At 43.5% G+C, this 13,499-nt stretch overlaps 2 protein-coding genes across 3 annotated transcripts in view; both read left to right on the plus strand.

Moving 5' to 3' along the window:
• The first annotated feature begins 2,081 nt into the window (after nt 1-2,081).
• Nucleotides 2,082-9,338, plus strand: LOC143139757 (RING finger protein 145). The gene is made up of 10 exons (XM_076300483.1): nt 2,082-3,051; nt 3,257-3,365; nt 3,496-3,587; nt 3,738-3,970; nt 4,386-4,543; nt 4,843-4,983; nt 5,612-5,794; nt 6,177-6,324; nt 6,914-7,270; nt 7,749-9,338. The coding sequence occupies exons 1-10, from the start codon at nt 2,883-2,885 to the stop codon at nt 8,094-8,096; spliced, it is 1,938 nt and encodes a 645-aa protein (XP_076156598.1). The 5' UTR covers nt 2,082-2,882; the 3' UTR covers nt 8,097-9,338.
• Nucleotides 9,339-9,903: 565 nt separating this feature from the next.
• manba (mannosidase, beta A, lysosomal) overlaps nt 9,904-13,499 on the plus strand; it is a 7,099-nt gene continuing 3,503 nt past the window's right edge. Inside the window, exons 1-11 of one of the 2 annotated variants that reach the window (XM_076300484.1) lie at nt 9,904-10,300; nt 10,488-10,582; nt 10,681-10,786; nt 11,056-11,229; nt 11,380-11,500; nt 11,867-12,036; nt 12,165-12,275; nt 12,458-12,609; nt 12,727-12,844; nt 13,192-13,278; nt 13,371-13,499. The exon at nt 13,371-13,499 is cut by the window's right edge and continues 39 nt beyond it. In XM_076300484.1, the coding sequence (XP_076156599.1) occupies nt 10,067-10,300; nt 10,488-10,582; nt 10,681-10,786; nt 11,056-11,229; nt 11,380-11,500; nt 11,867-12,036; nt 12,165-12,275; nt 12,458-12,609; nt 12,727-12,844; nt 13,192-13,278; nt 13,371-13,499 (1,497 nt within the window). In that variant the 5' untranslated portion in view covers nt 9,904-10,066. The remainder of the gene's footprint in view (nt 10,301-10,487; nt 10,583-10,680; nt 10,787-11,055; nt 11,230-11,379; nt 11,501-11,866; nt 12,037-12,164; nt 12,276-12,457; nt 12,610-12,726; nt 12,845-13,191; nt 13,279-13,370) is intronic. The other variant, XM_076300485.1, reaches the window with a different exon arrangement.

Here is a 13,499-nt window from a genome sequence, read left to right on the forward strand (position 1 = left end):
ATATTTGGGGGCCTACAAAATGTTAGCCATGGTCTCCAGACCCACTCTGTTGGTCCACTACCATGGCTGAGTATGACCTCTCACGATTGGGAAACATTTCCAACTCTAGCATCTTAAATGGCGTATAGACTTTGCATTAACTTTGTTATCATTGGTCCAGTCTAACCAATCACATTGATCAGGGATTCCTAACGTTACATTGTACGTTACTGCATCTGCAGTCAGAAGACACTGTATTTAGGCCTACCTTTGTTGTACATAAATGTACACACTTTTTGTCGACTGCAATTTTTTAGATATTCATGGCTACCGTTAACCACAGTCACTTTCGATTTCAAAACAAGCATCATCCCCTCTCTTTGCTGATTGGCTATCATCCCTGGTGCCAGTCGGAGGGAAACATTGGGCCTAGCCTAGTGTAGAGGGTCATTCACACCAAGAACGATAACAATAACTATATAACCATAACGATAAAAGCATCCACACTGAATAACGATAAAGTCTCTCCTTGTGTTAATGAATGTGAGGCTAAAATGTGATGGGTTATGATTGGCTATTAGTTTTTTATCGTTCACAAAATCGTTCTTTTATATTAATTTCATTTCGATCATTTATATTAACGAGAACGATATTTGTTTATAGTTATCGTTCTTGGTGTGAATGACCCTTAGGCCTATATTGTCAGCTGCAAGACTATCTCAGTGAAATGAAAATGAACTGAGATACTACACTGGTGGGGCCAGGCCAACAAAATCCAGGACCAGGACCTAACCCCAGAAAATGACAAAAAAAAAAAAAAAAAACAGCTCAAAAGAAGGCACGGGGCTAAAGTCTTTTATTTATCTGTCATGTTTTGGATGGACAGGGGAGACTGTGGCACAAGAACTGTCTATTCTAGATAAGAGCTTCTGTTCAGGAGAAATGTGGCCTTCAATTCCATTATGGCAACTAGAGGTCCCAAAGAAAGATTTAGAGCTGCTTAAGTTTAAGTCTGAAAATCCTGAGATGGATTTGGTGCATGTATTTCAGTGTCATGTACAAGAAAATTATCAAGAGCATTTATTAATTTTTACAGATGGATCAAAGGATCAAGAATCTGGTGCTTCAGGGGCAGCTTTTGTTGTTCAGGGTTGGAATATGCAAACCTTTAAAAGAACTTCAAATTTTCTTAGTGTATTTACAGTGGAGTTATATGCAATCTTGATGGCAGTGCAATGGACTGAACAGATTCAAACTCGTAAAGTGTTGATATGTAGTGATTCTGTATCAGCTATCAATAGTTTAGGGAAAGGGTTATCAAAGAGCCGGCAAGACCTTATATATGAGATTCTACTGGTAATAAGAGATGTAAAAAAGGGGGGTAGAAATTTACTTTTTATGGGTTCCAGCTCATGTGGGCATTAGGTCAAATTAAAAGGCTGATAAGTTAGCCAAGAAAACTGTGGAAAAGGAAGCTATAGATGTCCACATAAATCTGTCTAAGTCAGAAGGCAAAAATATTGTGTGGCAGGAAATTATTTTAAAATGGCAACAGCTTTGAGAACAAGAAAACAAAGGGAGGCACCTTTTTTCTATATCTAGGGTAATTGACTCATTAATGTTTCTAAAAAGGGGATGAGACGTAAGGAGGAAATTATTATTGCAAGATTGAGAATAGGACATACATTTCTGAACAGTACTCTCTTTGTTTTAGGAAAACATCAGAATGGATTGTGTTCTTGTCAGGAGCTGGAGACAGTGCATCATGTTATAATGTCCTGTAAAAACTATGATTCCCACAGACAAGAGTTGTTCAGAGATTTGAGAGAGATTGGAGTAGAAGATCTATGTCTAAAAGGTATTTTAGACATAGGGTCAAGTGGGAGGGGAAAAATAATTTTCTTTAAGTTTTTAATGGATACTGGTTTATTTATCAGAATATAGTTTAATGCATTAAAAGTCCTGTAGATGGCAGTAATGCAACTAGTTGGATGCTAGCTGTCGTTAAAATGCAAAGAAGAAGAAGAAGAAGAAGTCTTTTATTTTGAAACAGGGACTCTTGAACGTTTTTTGAAAGTGACGTTTCAGCCGGAAAACGCCACGCTGCCTGTCCTGTCCCTCCACTGTTTTGCTTCGGTTGGAGAGGTTCATTCTCGCGTATTCTTCAGTTGTAACGTTAAGCGATAACGTCTTTCCATTTCTGCGAACTAATGCATGTAGTTTGTCGGCTATGGGAAGACCTACATCATGAAAAACCATCCGCATTATAGGCTAAGCGTTCGTTCCTTTACAGGCGCATGAAGACAGAATGTAACTCGGGTGGCCAGTCAGGCTGGCTGTAGATTCTGATAGGTAGGCTACTACTTGCAGCCGACTACTTTAAATTGGGCAGATGAACAGGTATCAATCTGTAGCTAGTTTGCTTAATCATCAGCCACAGGATATTCATTAAGTCACCTTGTAGCAGACCTGACTGCAGGTGTCTTCCTGTTGTGCTAACTTTTTTCCAAGTTAACGATACTACCGGATGTTGGTTTCTGTTGTTAAGTGACAGAAATGGAGGCAGGAATATCGAAAGTAACGTTAGCCTAATGTCAAGTTGTTTATTGTAAGTGTTGCCTAGCCATTACGTTTCTGTTGTGTACTTGTAACGTTTAGCCTTAACCTATCACATTTACTTATTATCCCAATATAGAAATCAAACTGGTGCAAGGCAGAACAGCATTTAACGTTAGATGTCAAGGTGTGGATGACTTTTCAAATACGCCCAGAGGTTAGCAAAGATAAGGTTAGTCTGATAGCAGAAATAGCACCTGAGTAGTAATAATTTGTCAAAATGTGACGGTTTATTTTCGAATGAACTTTTACCACATCAAGAATTTGTAGCTGTTTGTTTGATAAAAATGCCTTGGTTGGAAGACGTGGCGAACGTCGCCTTGCGGGTGCCTAGTTTATTTGCCCTGGACCTGCTGTTCAAATGCGACGTTGAGAGTTTCACAGAGCACATTAAGGCCAGAAATGAAGATATGCTTTTCAAGTACAAATATGTCATCTGGAACGTGTATTATGTCGGTGAGTGTTTTCTTTACAACTGTAAGCTACTACAACACTAAAGATTGTCACATGAAGGCCAAGTAGCTTAAACAGATACAATGTTCACTGCTCCGAACAACTCACCATCTTTGTGTGTGTGTGTGAGAGTGAGTGAGTGTGTGAGGGAGAGAGAAAGAGAACAGCCCCTCTGTTAAATTGGGACCTGTGTGTGCCCTGTGTTCAGGTCAGCTGTTAAGCTTGGTGATGCTGCTGTTGCCACTGGGTCATATTGTTCAGCTGTATCTGCACGTGCTTACGGCTATGCTGCTTTATGTGGGTCATCATATCTGCAGGTAATCTTCTCTCATACATTACTTGATTTGGATCAACATTTGAAAGCATTTGGTCATTCACTGCTGGGCATTGGGTTACCGATCAGGGTAAATGATCATCATTGTATTCATTTCTTTGTCCAACCCACAGGGACTATATACAAGGAGAGGTGCGCTATGGCCTGGACAGGCCGCTGTATCTTGACTCTCAGGCCTTGAATAATTTTGTGTCAACTCTTACAAGTACGTAACACACACACTTGTCTTGCATCTCTCTGCATCATGTACTTGAACACACACACCTGCTGAAGTAAAGGTTAACATAACATAGTGATGTATTTGTGTAGTGCAGACTGTGCACTTAATAATGAAAACGTGTGTTTTTCTGTGTAGGTCAGGTGATTGTGTGCACGCTGTGTGCGTTCCTTATGCGGACCCGTCAGGTGTGGCTTTTCTCCGCTCACCTGCTCCCCCTGTTGGCCCGCGCCTGCTGCCTGCCCCTGGACACGGTCAACACAGTGGCCTCGGCCTCCATGGTCATATCCGTTCTGCAGGTGGTCGCTTTCCTGCTGGGCAACATGTTCGTGCCCTACAGGCTGGCGAGGGCTGCCTACAGAGAGATACAGGTAACTGACGTGGATGCGGACAGGGCGGCCTGCCGCCTGCTCAAAAGTACAATAGGGGTGTGGTGGGGGCAGCAGGAACTTCGCTGCCTGACAATTGGTTGGCCTGTGTTCAAAACACGTACCAGCTGTTGCGATTCTGTGTTGCTTAGGATAGAAGCCTCTGGCAGTCAGTTAACTTTACTTTATACATGCTAGACCTGGTACAACTGCATAATTGCAGAGACAGGCTAAAGCCACTGACAGGAAGTTTCTGATATGCATGCACATATATCTAACTCTAGGGATTTCACCTCCTCACTCCCACTGCACACCACTCATCTTTCTAGTTCCATGACTCCTTCTCTCTCCCTCCCTCTCTCTTTCTCTCTCTCTCTCTCTCCCTCTCCCCCCTCCCTCTCTCTCTCTCTCTCTGTAGGTGGTGGGTGTGTACAGGTTGTTTGCTGTGTGTCTGTCAGTGTGGCAGAGCTTCTCTGTACCTCTGCTCTTCTCGGTCTTCTGGTTCCTGTTGTTTGCTGCCCAACTCGGCAGTCCCACATCCAGCCACCAGGGGATGCTGCTGTACCTACTCAGCAGGTACAGTCACATAATCCAGCATTGCCAAATGACATTTCATTCAGGTTCACACCGTTTGATACAAATTTACACAAACACCCACAAATACTGCAATTCAAAGCAAGCAAGTATATACTCTTAATCGGCAAGATAAAATGACGGACCACTAATTTTGATACAGTTGGATTGAAAAGCATCAGACAATCAGAGTAAGATTACCTACCTGATGTTTACCAAAATAGTGCCCATAACTTGCAGACCATTCTGTGTGTGTGTGTGTGTGTGTGTGTGTGTGTGTGTGTGTGTGTGTGTGTGTTTAGCGTGTCCGAGTGCTGCTCTACTCCATACTCTCTGCTGGGTCTGGCGTGTGTGGTGTCTTACGTAGCCCTGGGGCTCATGAACCTGTGCAAGTTTTTCCTGGGAGGGTATGCAGCCGTGCAGAACCACAACGTCATGCACAGGTCAGTCCGGGCTCCTTTGTGTCTCCTCAAGGAAATGAGTCGGGAGCTTTAAGCCCTCCGCAAGCCGGCACCAACATGAGTGCAGCGCACTGCGCTACTGATGTTTGAATACTTTGCAGTGTTTCACATACATTGACTTATTTGTGGCGGCCTACCACAATATCAACATTGACCACCACACAATGATTTTCCAGGTTGTACTAAATTGTGCTTAAATCTGGTTAGCATCATAACCACGGTATGCTAATTTGTTAAAAACTGTTCCATTCCAAGTTAATTCTGCAAACCAACCACCACAAATGGAATTCAATTCTGTGGGAAACTCTGCTTTGGTTCCTTTGTTTTCAATTCCTACCCCACACACACCAAGCACCACAACTCTGTTGCTGCCGCCACGTTATTTACGATTCAGTTCTATTTTCGTCGGCCCTGCTCAAGAAAATCCATTGTTTATTGAGTGCTTGTCAAATTGTTGCAACAGTTAAATTTGCATAGTGGTGAATGGACTTCATGTGTGCGTTATTGTTAGCCTGCCAGTGTTGGTAAAAGGGTTTTGTGTCTGTGTGTGTGTGTGTGTGTGTGTGTGTGTGTGTGTGTGTGTGTGTGTGTGTGTGTGTGTGTATTACAGAGGGGTGACGGAGGGCGTGACTCTCCTGCTGTTGGCCCTGCAGACGGGCCTGTTGGACATGGCGCCTGTGCAGAGGTCCTTCCTCCTGTCAATCATCCTCTTCATCATCCTCACGTCCACCTTGCAGAACATGATCGAGATTACTGAGCCCATCGTACTCGCGCTGGCTGCCAGCAGAAACAGGTACATGTATACACACACACGGCAAATCTCTCAGCAGCTTCTGACGGACTGGGTGGTGGCCCAACACCGAAACCAGACTTGAACCAGAACAAAAAAAACACACCCTCTGTGCCCTTCAAAACTCATCTCCGGTAGTCTCTGGCTGCACTCCAACTAATAGAATATGGCTCCCATAACACCGCCAAAGCAAAACATGGAAGACTTTTCTCATAGTACTGTGTATGACTATGAAGGTGTCCATCTATGAAGAATGATTCATCCTAAGCCTGTAGGTGATTTGCTGAGCCTTATTGACCTGCTTTTACTGTCTTTGTAGCCAGGTTTTCTGTGTGTGTGTGTGTCTGTGCGTGAGAGTTAAGTTCTGCCCATTGTATCTCATTAGAAGCGTATGGAAACACATGCGGGGGCTGAGCATGTGTGTGTTCCTGCTGCTCTCTCCCATCTTCATGGCCTACAAACTCTCTCAGTTCTTCGTCATGGACCTCTGGCTCCTCATTCTGTTGTCCAGCTGCATCCTGACTTCCCTACAGGTGAGTTCAAAGGACACGACCTGTAACTCATCAAACTTGTACGTCATGGGTTGGATAGTGATTATAATAGTTGTGTAGATGGGCCATTTGTCTTGTGTTTGTGACCATTGGTTGGCAGATTGGTGGTTAGCGTGCTTTTAAAAAAAAGTTAATTTGGGTAGGGGCTTCTGAATGTGTTTTTACCTTGGATTTTGGCACAAGGGATTATAACATCTAACCCTGTGTATTAATGTAATAGAATTAGAATATATATAATATATGATGATGATGCTGGTGCTTATGCAGAGATTGAAAACAAACCACAGCTGTGCAGTGTGCATATAGATTAAACCAGCGTAGTAGGCAGTGACATTACAATGAATTGTAGTTGTACGTTTGTGAATGAATGAATGATGGTAGATATTGCATGTTGTTCTAAAACCATAGCTTTACAAGCAAATTGGCCTCTACTTCATTACAACATTGATGATGCCCATATGATGAAATAATGCTCATCTTTGAGACACTGGAGACAGTGTTTCTGTGGATTGTTCTCCGTGTCGTCTGTCTTGAGGAACTCACCTGTGCTGTTGACCTGATTGTCCCCCAGGTGACGGGCACGCTGCTCATCTACGGCCTGTTCATGCTGGAGGTGTGCCTGTCCACGGCCATCAGCGGCCTGGACGAGGTGGTGTACTACGTCAACGGCGTGTGCCGCGCCCTGGAGTTCCTGTTGGCCGTGTGCGTGGTGCTGTACGGCGCCTGGGAGTGCGTGTTCGGCGAATGGAGCTGGCTGGGCGCCTCGGTGCTCATCGTGCACTCCTATTGCAGCGTGTGGCTGCGGGCGCGCGCCGGCTGGAACAACTTCCTGCTGCGCCGCGAGGCCGCCCGCAAGATCAGCTCGCTGCCCCGCGCCAGCCAGCAGCAGCTGAAGGACCACAACGACGTGTGCGCCATCTGCTACCAGGTGAGGACACACACACGCACGCACACACATACACACACACACTGGCGCACGCTCACAGACACACACATACACACACACACACGCACACACATATACACACACACACACACACACACACACACGCGCACGCTCACAGACACACACACACGCACACACATACACACACACACTGGCGCACGCTCACACACACACACACACACACATACTCATACTCATGTCCACGTTATGCCAACCAGCCAAGTATTGCAGTAGTGTTGCTTATTCATGCACTTACATCATTACATACATTACATAAGTACAGTGATACAATCATTACATAAGTACAGTGATCTTTCTGTCTTTTTGCCACTAGGTGAACACATTATGCTTTATGTACCACCAGATAGACTTACAAAGGGACAATCGTAAGCACATATGGCACGTGTGCAACATGTGTAATATGCAATTTGATAAATCTATTAATGTCTATTTTCCACAGGACATGTTGTCAGCTGTGATCACATACTGCGGTCACTATTTCCATGGTAACTGCTTGAGGAAGTGGTTATATGTTCAGGAGACGTGCCCCATGTGCCACTCGCCAGTCAAACAAGCTCCGCCCGATCAGACAGCTGCTGCCGGCGACGCCCCAGAAAGCCCACGACAGGAAGCCCCCCCTGATGACTCCTCATCTGGAGAAGAAGAAGAAGACGACGTAGAGGGATTCTCTGAAGAAGAGCAGAAAGAAGAGCAGGAAGAAGAGCAGGAAGAAGAGCAGGAAGAAGAGCAGAAAGAGGAGCAGGAAGAAGAGCAGGAAGAAGAGCAACAACAAGAGGGAGGAAGATGAAGTTCAAACTGAAAAAAAAAAGTTGTGTGGAAAGAGGCCTGGGTTGTAGTGGGGACGCTGGAACCAACACAGAAACTAGTGCATCCTCTGCACAGCTGCATAGGACCTGCCACAGAACTGCAACTGTGCCATGAGGATCACACACACACACACACACACACAGCAGAAACAGTGGAGGAGGACTTGGTCTCTTCATCTCCACCCTGTCAGGAGGACAGCAGTGCCCCACAGGATCCTGACAATGGCCCGCCACATCATCACCGTGCCGACCACTGACATCGTTACAGGGTTTGGGAGGACAGTGGATGGGACAAACCACAGAACCTACTGATAAATAAAGTTGACATAAAGAACAAATGTCGACCATGGATGAAGATGATGAATGTGATGTGAGGCTACAAAAAAAACAGGATACTAAATAAATTGTTGGAGTTGGCAAGTCTGTTGCATATGAAATATCAAATATGAAAAGCCCTGCTTAGTCCTTTTCCTTTCCTCGTAGTATATTTTCTTCTGTGAACATATGACTGGAAACATGTCGCCTTGTTTGTATGCTCTTGATGGAGGTTAGCAAGAGGAAAAGGGATCCGTACACCATTTAGCTCCCATTCATAATATTTTTATTGCATAACGTTTCGAGCTCTTGGCTCTTCCTCAGACTTACAAGTTATTAATTCATAAAACGATTATGAATGGGAGCTAAATGGTGAGCGAATCCCTTTTCCTCTTGTGATACTTTCATGCTGGATCCTGCACCTGTCGAACTTTGGCCTGAGATGTGCGTGGCCCTACACTTCTATTTGATGGGCCTCTAACTGAAAAAATGCAGGCTCTGTGTTCTGTTCAATGTGTCTGACCCTTGCCCTCAATGCCTTTCATAGTCTGTTTAGCCGGAGAGGGTACACAGTTCCAGTAACAATACATAACACTGAAGGTTAACGTATCTGTCCATTTGAAGATCTGATTATTTTATATTGTTGTAACAAATGCATTGCTGACATTAATTCTGCTAGGAAATACTTGTCTGTTTGTTCTCAGGTCCAGAGACTGTATACAGAGGGGAGGTGTGTGTGTGTGGTACTAATTTATGTGTTCATGGAAAAGTGCTGGATGAGCCTCACCAATAGCAATATATTGTATATGAATTTGGTAACCTGAGGGGAAGTAAAAGACCTAAGTGCTTGCCCGTTGAATGGTATTTATGCACTTACATGTTATTTTGTTTTAATGAAGACTTTTCAAGAATTCCATTGTTGACTGTGTGCCTTGTTTTCTTTGACTAGCAAAAAACAACAGAAAGATTAAGCAGAGTATCAGTACTTACAGTATGTATTAACACAATTATGAATATTGATTTTAACATACATATTGTCAAACAAATATGTTTCTTGAAGGTACCTTGCATATGGACAAACCAGACTGTTTGAGGAATTTCTGGTGCTTAGAGTGGTCTTTATAAGACATTAAGACATTAACCAAAAAAGTTATTATGCAAATTGACTTTGGACTTCCAGACTGACCTGCAGAGCAAATTCAAAGTTGCTAACAGGTTCATCTGGGTTCACCCAGGCTAGCTTTGGACAAAAGTGTCCAAAGCCAAATCCCATGACCATAACCATGTCAAAGACAACAGATCTCTACAAAGAAGTCTAAAAGCAAAAGTACCTCTGAAGAAAACACAAATCACCACTATGACCTTAGGGACTTGGCTCCATAGCGTTCCATGTTGTAGAAATCACACTCACTATGTCAGCTGACCTGTATGCTGACATGTCATATGATGCACAACCAGGAAGTAAACTTTGAGTTGTGCGCGAGAGATAGACATGCCTTTTATGTTCCTCCTCGGCTCGTTCTGTTGCTTAATTAAGCTCCAAATAAATGTATTTTATAACTGAAATCTTCAATCTGCTGCTGTTAAACAGATGTGTGCACGGATCGATGTCGTAAATAAGCGATGTTGACAAACCATGACATCAGTGCAGCGAAAAGTAGTGCTGTTTGCTTTCATACACTCCTTTTTATTCACGGTCGCTTTGTGTAGACACTCAAGAACAGACATTGTTGATGAGCAGGGCACTGAAGTGGAGACCCAGAGCTTGAACGGAAAATGGATACTGCGCAACAATAACGGATCGTTCAATCTACCGGCAGAAGTACCAGGATGCGTCCACACTGCCCTACAGAAGCAGAACCTAATTCAGGTAATTGGCGAAGACAAAAAGTAACCATATGTTGTTCTGCACACTGCACAGCCTTTGTGCCTCTCAACGTGATGTAATGACAAGAGGAGTCACTAATATAAAAATAGAGAATGTAACCTTTATTAGTGGTACTATGTGGCAATCATACAATGCAAAGAAGTAAACAGACTCGTTACATGTCACGCAGGACCCCTACTATAGGTTCAATGATCTTGATTACAGATGGATTTCTCTAGAAAACTGGACGTACAGTCTCACATTCACGGTACCACATGCAACCAGGTATGGCAATTTGCTTATTTGTACAAATCATAACTCTAGCTTAACTTAACTTTACAAACATGTAGGCCCTAAGTGATTTAACTGAGTTGTGTCTTCAGACGGATGAAGAGAGTAGTTTTGGTGTTTGATGGAGTTGACACAGTGTCCACCATCACCCTCAATGGAGTCACCATTGGCACCACAGATAACATGTTTCGGTCATATGTAAGTATGAGTGCCTGTCATGCCTCATCATGGGACTGTTTGTGTGTGTCAGAAATTGTCATGAACTGTATAGACATGGCTTAGGCTAGGCTACTTGGTGTTTGTATGCGTGCGTGTGAGTGAGCGAGTGTGTGTGTGAGAGAGAGAGAGAGAAAGAAAGAGGGAGTGAGAGTGAGAAAGAGAGAGCGAGTTTGAATATGTGTGTATGCTTGAGAGAGAGTGGCTAAATATTATAACAGCATGTCTATGTGTCTGTGGTCTGTATTTAGGAGTTTGCGGTTGGAGGTCTCCTGGTGGCGAATGACAATATTTTAGTGGTGAGTTTTATGTCAGCAGTGACCTACGCAGCACAGAGAGATCTTGCCCATTCTGCGTACAAAGTCCCGCCTGCATGCCCTCCTCCGGTGCAGAAAGGAGAGTGCCATGTCAACTTCATCAGAAAGGTAGGAAAGGTCCTGAGAAGCAACCACAGCAGACTCACTCCAACCACTTACTTATTTAAGTCAGTTATATACATGATAGTGTGAATCACACATTGTTGGTGACATTTTGCGTGCGTGTGTGTGTCTGTGTGTGTGTGTGTGTGTGTATAGGCCCAGTGTTCTTTCAGCTGGGACTGGGGTCCTTCATTTCCAACACAGGGTCTGAGAGGTGTCGAGCTGCAAGCCTTTAACTTCATCAGATTGCAGAGTTCCACAGCCAGCACTGTGTGGGGTATGGAAAGTCTGTCACACTGTCTGTCACGTGCACTCACAGACACACACATTCACAGAAGTAGACAAAAAAGAAGGGTCATACATACACACATAAACATGTCCTTTATGTCTTCAAGACAAGTGCTGAAGGCGAATAAGCATATACACATAGAATGTTAAAGAAATGCATTAAATTTTTGGGAATTTCCAAAGATTGTTATTCTGATGTATCCCGTATTGACAGAGTGGAAGTTCATATGGTGTAGATGTACTTAACTCTGGTCATAAACCCAGTCTCCTGAATTCTCTCAGTCTGTGATTGATGAAATTTCAAGGTTAGAAAGTTCACAAGTACATAGAAACATGGTTTAATGCTGTTTTACAGATTCTTCTCTCTCATGCTGGAATGTGGAGGTAGAGTTGTCCTTTGATGTTGTCGTGGCAACAGATGGGTGTTTTACATTGGTGCTGCCAGAGCTAAAATTGTTTCAGAAGTTCCAGCTGTCAATCAAACCAGACCAACCAAGGCAGTCCCTCCATCTTCAGATTCCTTCAGTAAGACAGCAACACAATCAAAAAGTGACATTGTGTTTGCTCTTTTGTGTGCTTATGAACTTGGGAAATCCTATGAAATGTATCATTAGGCCAGTTATAGTTCCTTATGTCTGTATCCATGTTTGTAGAATGTCTCTGTGGACCTGTGGTGGCCGAATGGTCATGGACAGCAGACTCAATATCTTCTATTCATGGAAGGCAGAACAGAATCCAGGGTCACTTTCCACACTGAGACAAAGGTGAGGCTTAAGTACTGAAATGTTATTTTTCAGTTTCCAGTTTCTCTTGTAGTTTAGTTCAGTAATATAATTCAGTTCTGTTTAGTTACACTTTCGAAGCGGTTTGTGTGAGTGCAGTGTATTCTTCTGTGTATATGTGTAATTCTTAATGTGCATGTGTCTGTGTGTGTGTTTGTGTATAGGTGGCATTCAGAACAGTGGAGCTGGTACAGGAGCCCATCCCTTCCTCCCCAGGCTTGAGTTTCTACTTCCGGGTCAATGGGCAACCGATCTTCCTGAAGGGTTCCAACTGGATCCCTGCACATGCCTTTCAGGACTTAGTGACTCCTGATACGTGTGTAACTTAATCCCCACCCTTAACTCTGACTCCCTTCAGTGTTAAGCTCATGAACAAAACACACTCTATTTGTGTGTGTGTGTTTATGTTTTTTTTTTGTTTATGTGTGTGTAGGCTGAGGAACCTTCTACAGTCGGCTGTAGATGCGAACATGAACGCACTGAGAGTTTGGGGAGGCGGTGTCTACGAACAGGACACATTCTATAGCCTGTGTGATGAACTGGGCATCATGGTAACCATGGATACTTCACATCAAGGACCAAAACAAGGGGTTAAAAAGTGAACATGCATGATGCATCAGTAGTGTATGGGTAGGAAATAATAAGGAAATGGAGCTTTGTAAAGCCTGCACACTGAAGGGTAGGGAGTGAGTTGAAGTAGATTGAGAAGTGTAGAATGATGGGCTTAGCTCTGTGTTTTAATGTGACATGAGAACATGATTTTGGGGTTAAGGATTCATAACTGTTTGCAATCAAGCATTTGTGGAATTACATTTTTAAGTGATTATTTTTGTGTTGGTCTATGTTACATTTGCCTGAAATTTTTTTTCATTTGTATGTCTTGTCTGTGTGTCTACAGGTGTGGCAAGATTTTATGTTTGCCTGTGCTCTGTATCCAACGGAACAGGACTTCATTGAAACAGTGAGGGAGGAGGTTGTCCAGCAGGTACACACACACACACACACACACACATTCTTGCTTATATTTTTAGATGCACAGAGCGTGAACAATCATTTCACCCATTTTTCTTCTCTTAGGTCAGGCGGTTGAAGTCTCACCCATCTATCATTGTGTGGAGTGGCAATAATGAGAATGAGGCTGCCATAGCAACTGACTGGTTTGGCATTCCTGTTGCGGAGCGACCAAGATATGTGAAGGACTATGTG

Source organism: Alosa pseudoharengus, unplaced genomic scaffold, assembly GCF_046254945.1.
Source record: "Alosa pseudoharengus isolate Yale_2024_CS ecotype anadromous, Long Island Sound unplaced genomic scaffold, YU_APseudo_1.1 YU_APseudo_1.1_scf_22, whole genome shotgun sequence".
NCBI lineage: Eukaryota > Metazoa > Chordata > Actinopteri > Clupeiformes > Clupeidae > Alosa > Alosa pseudoharengus.

Coding starts and splice junctions, on each gene's coding strand:
- LOC143139757 (XM_076300483.1), top strand. CDS start 2,883: ATGCCTTGGTTGGAAGACGTGGCGAACGTCGCCTTGCGGGTGCCTAGT. Junction 3,588..3,737: donor TTTTGTGTCAACTCTTACAA/GTACGTAACACA, acceptor TTTTCTGTGTAG/GTCAGGTGATTGTGTGCACG. Junction 7,271..7,748: donor TGTGCGCCATCTGCTACCAG/GTGAGGACACAC, acceptor TATTTTCCACAG/GACATGTTGTCAGCTGTGAT.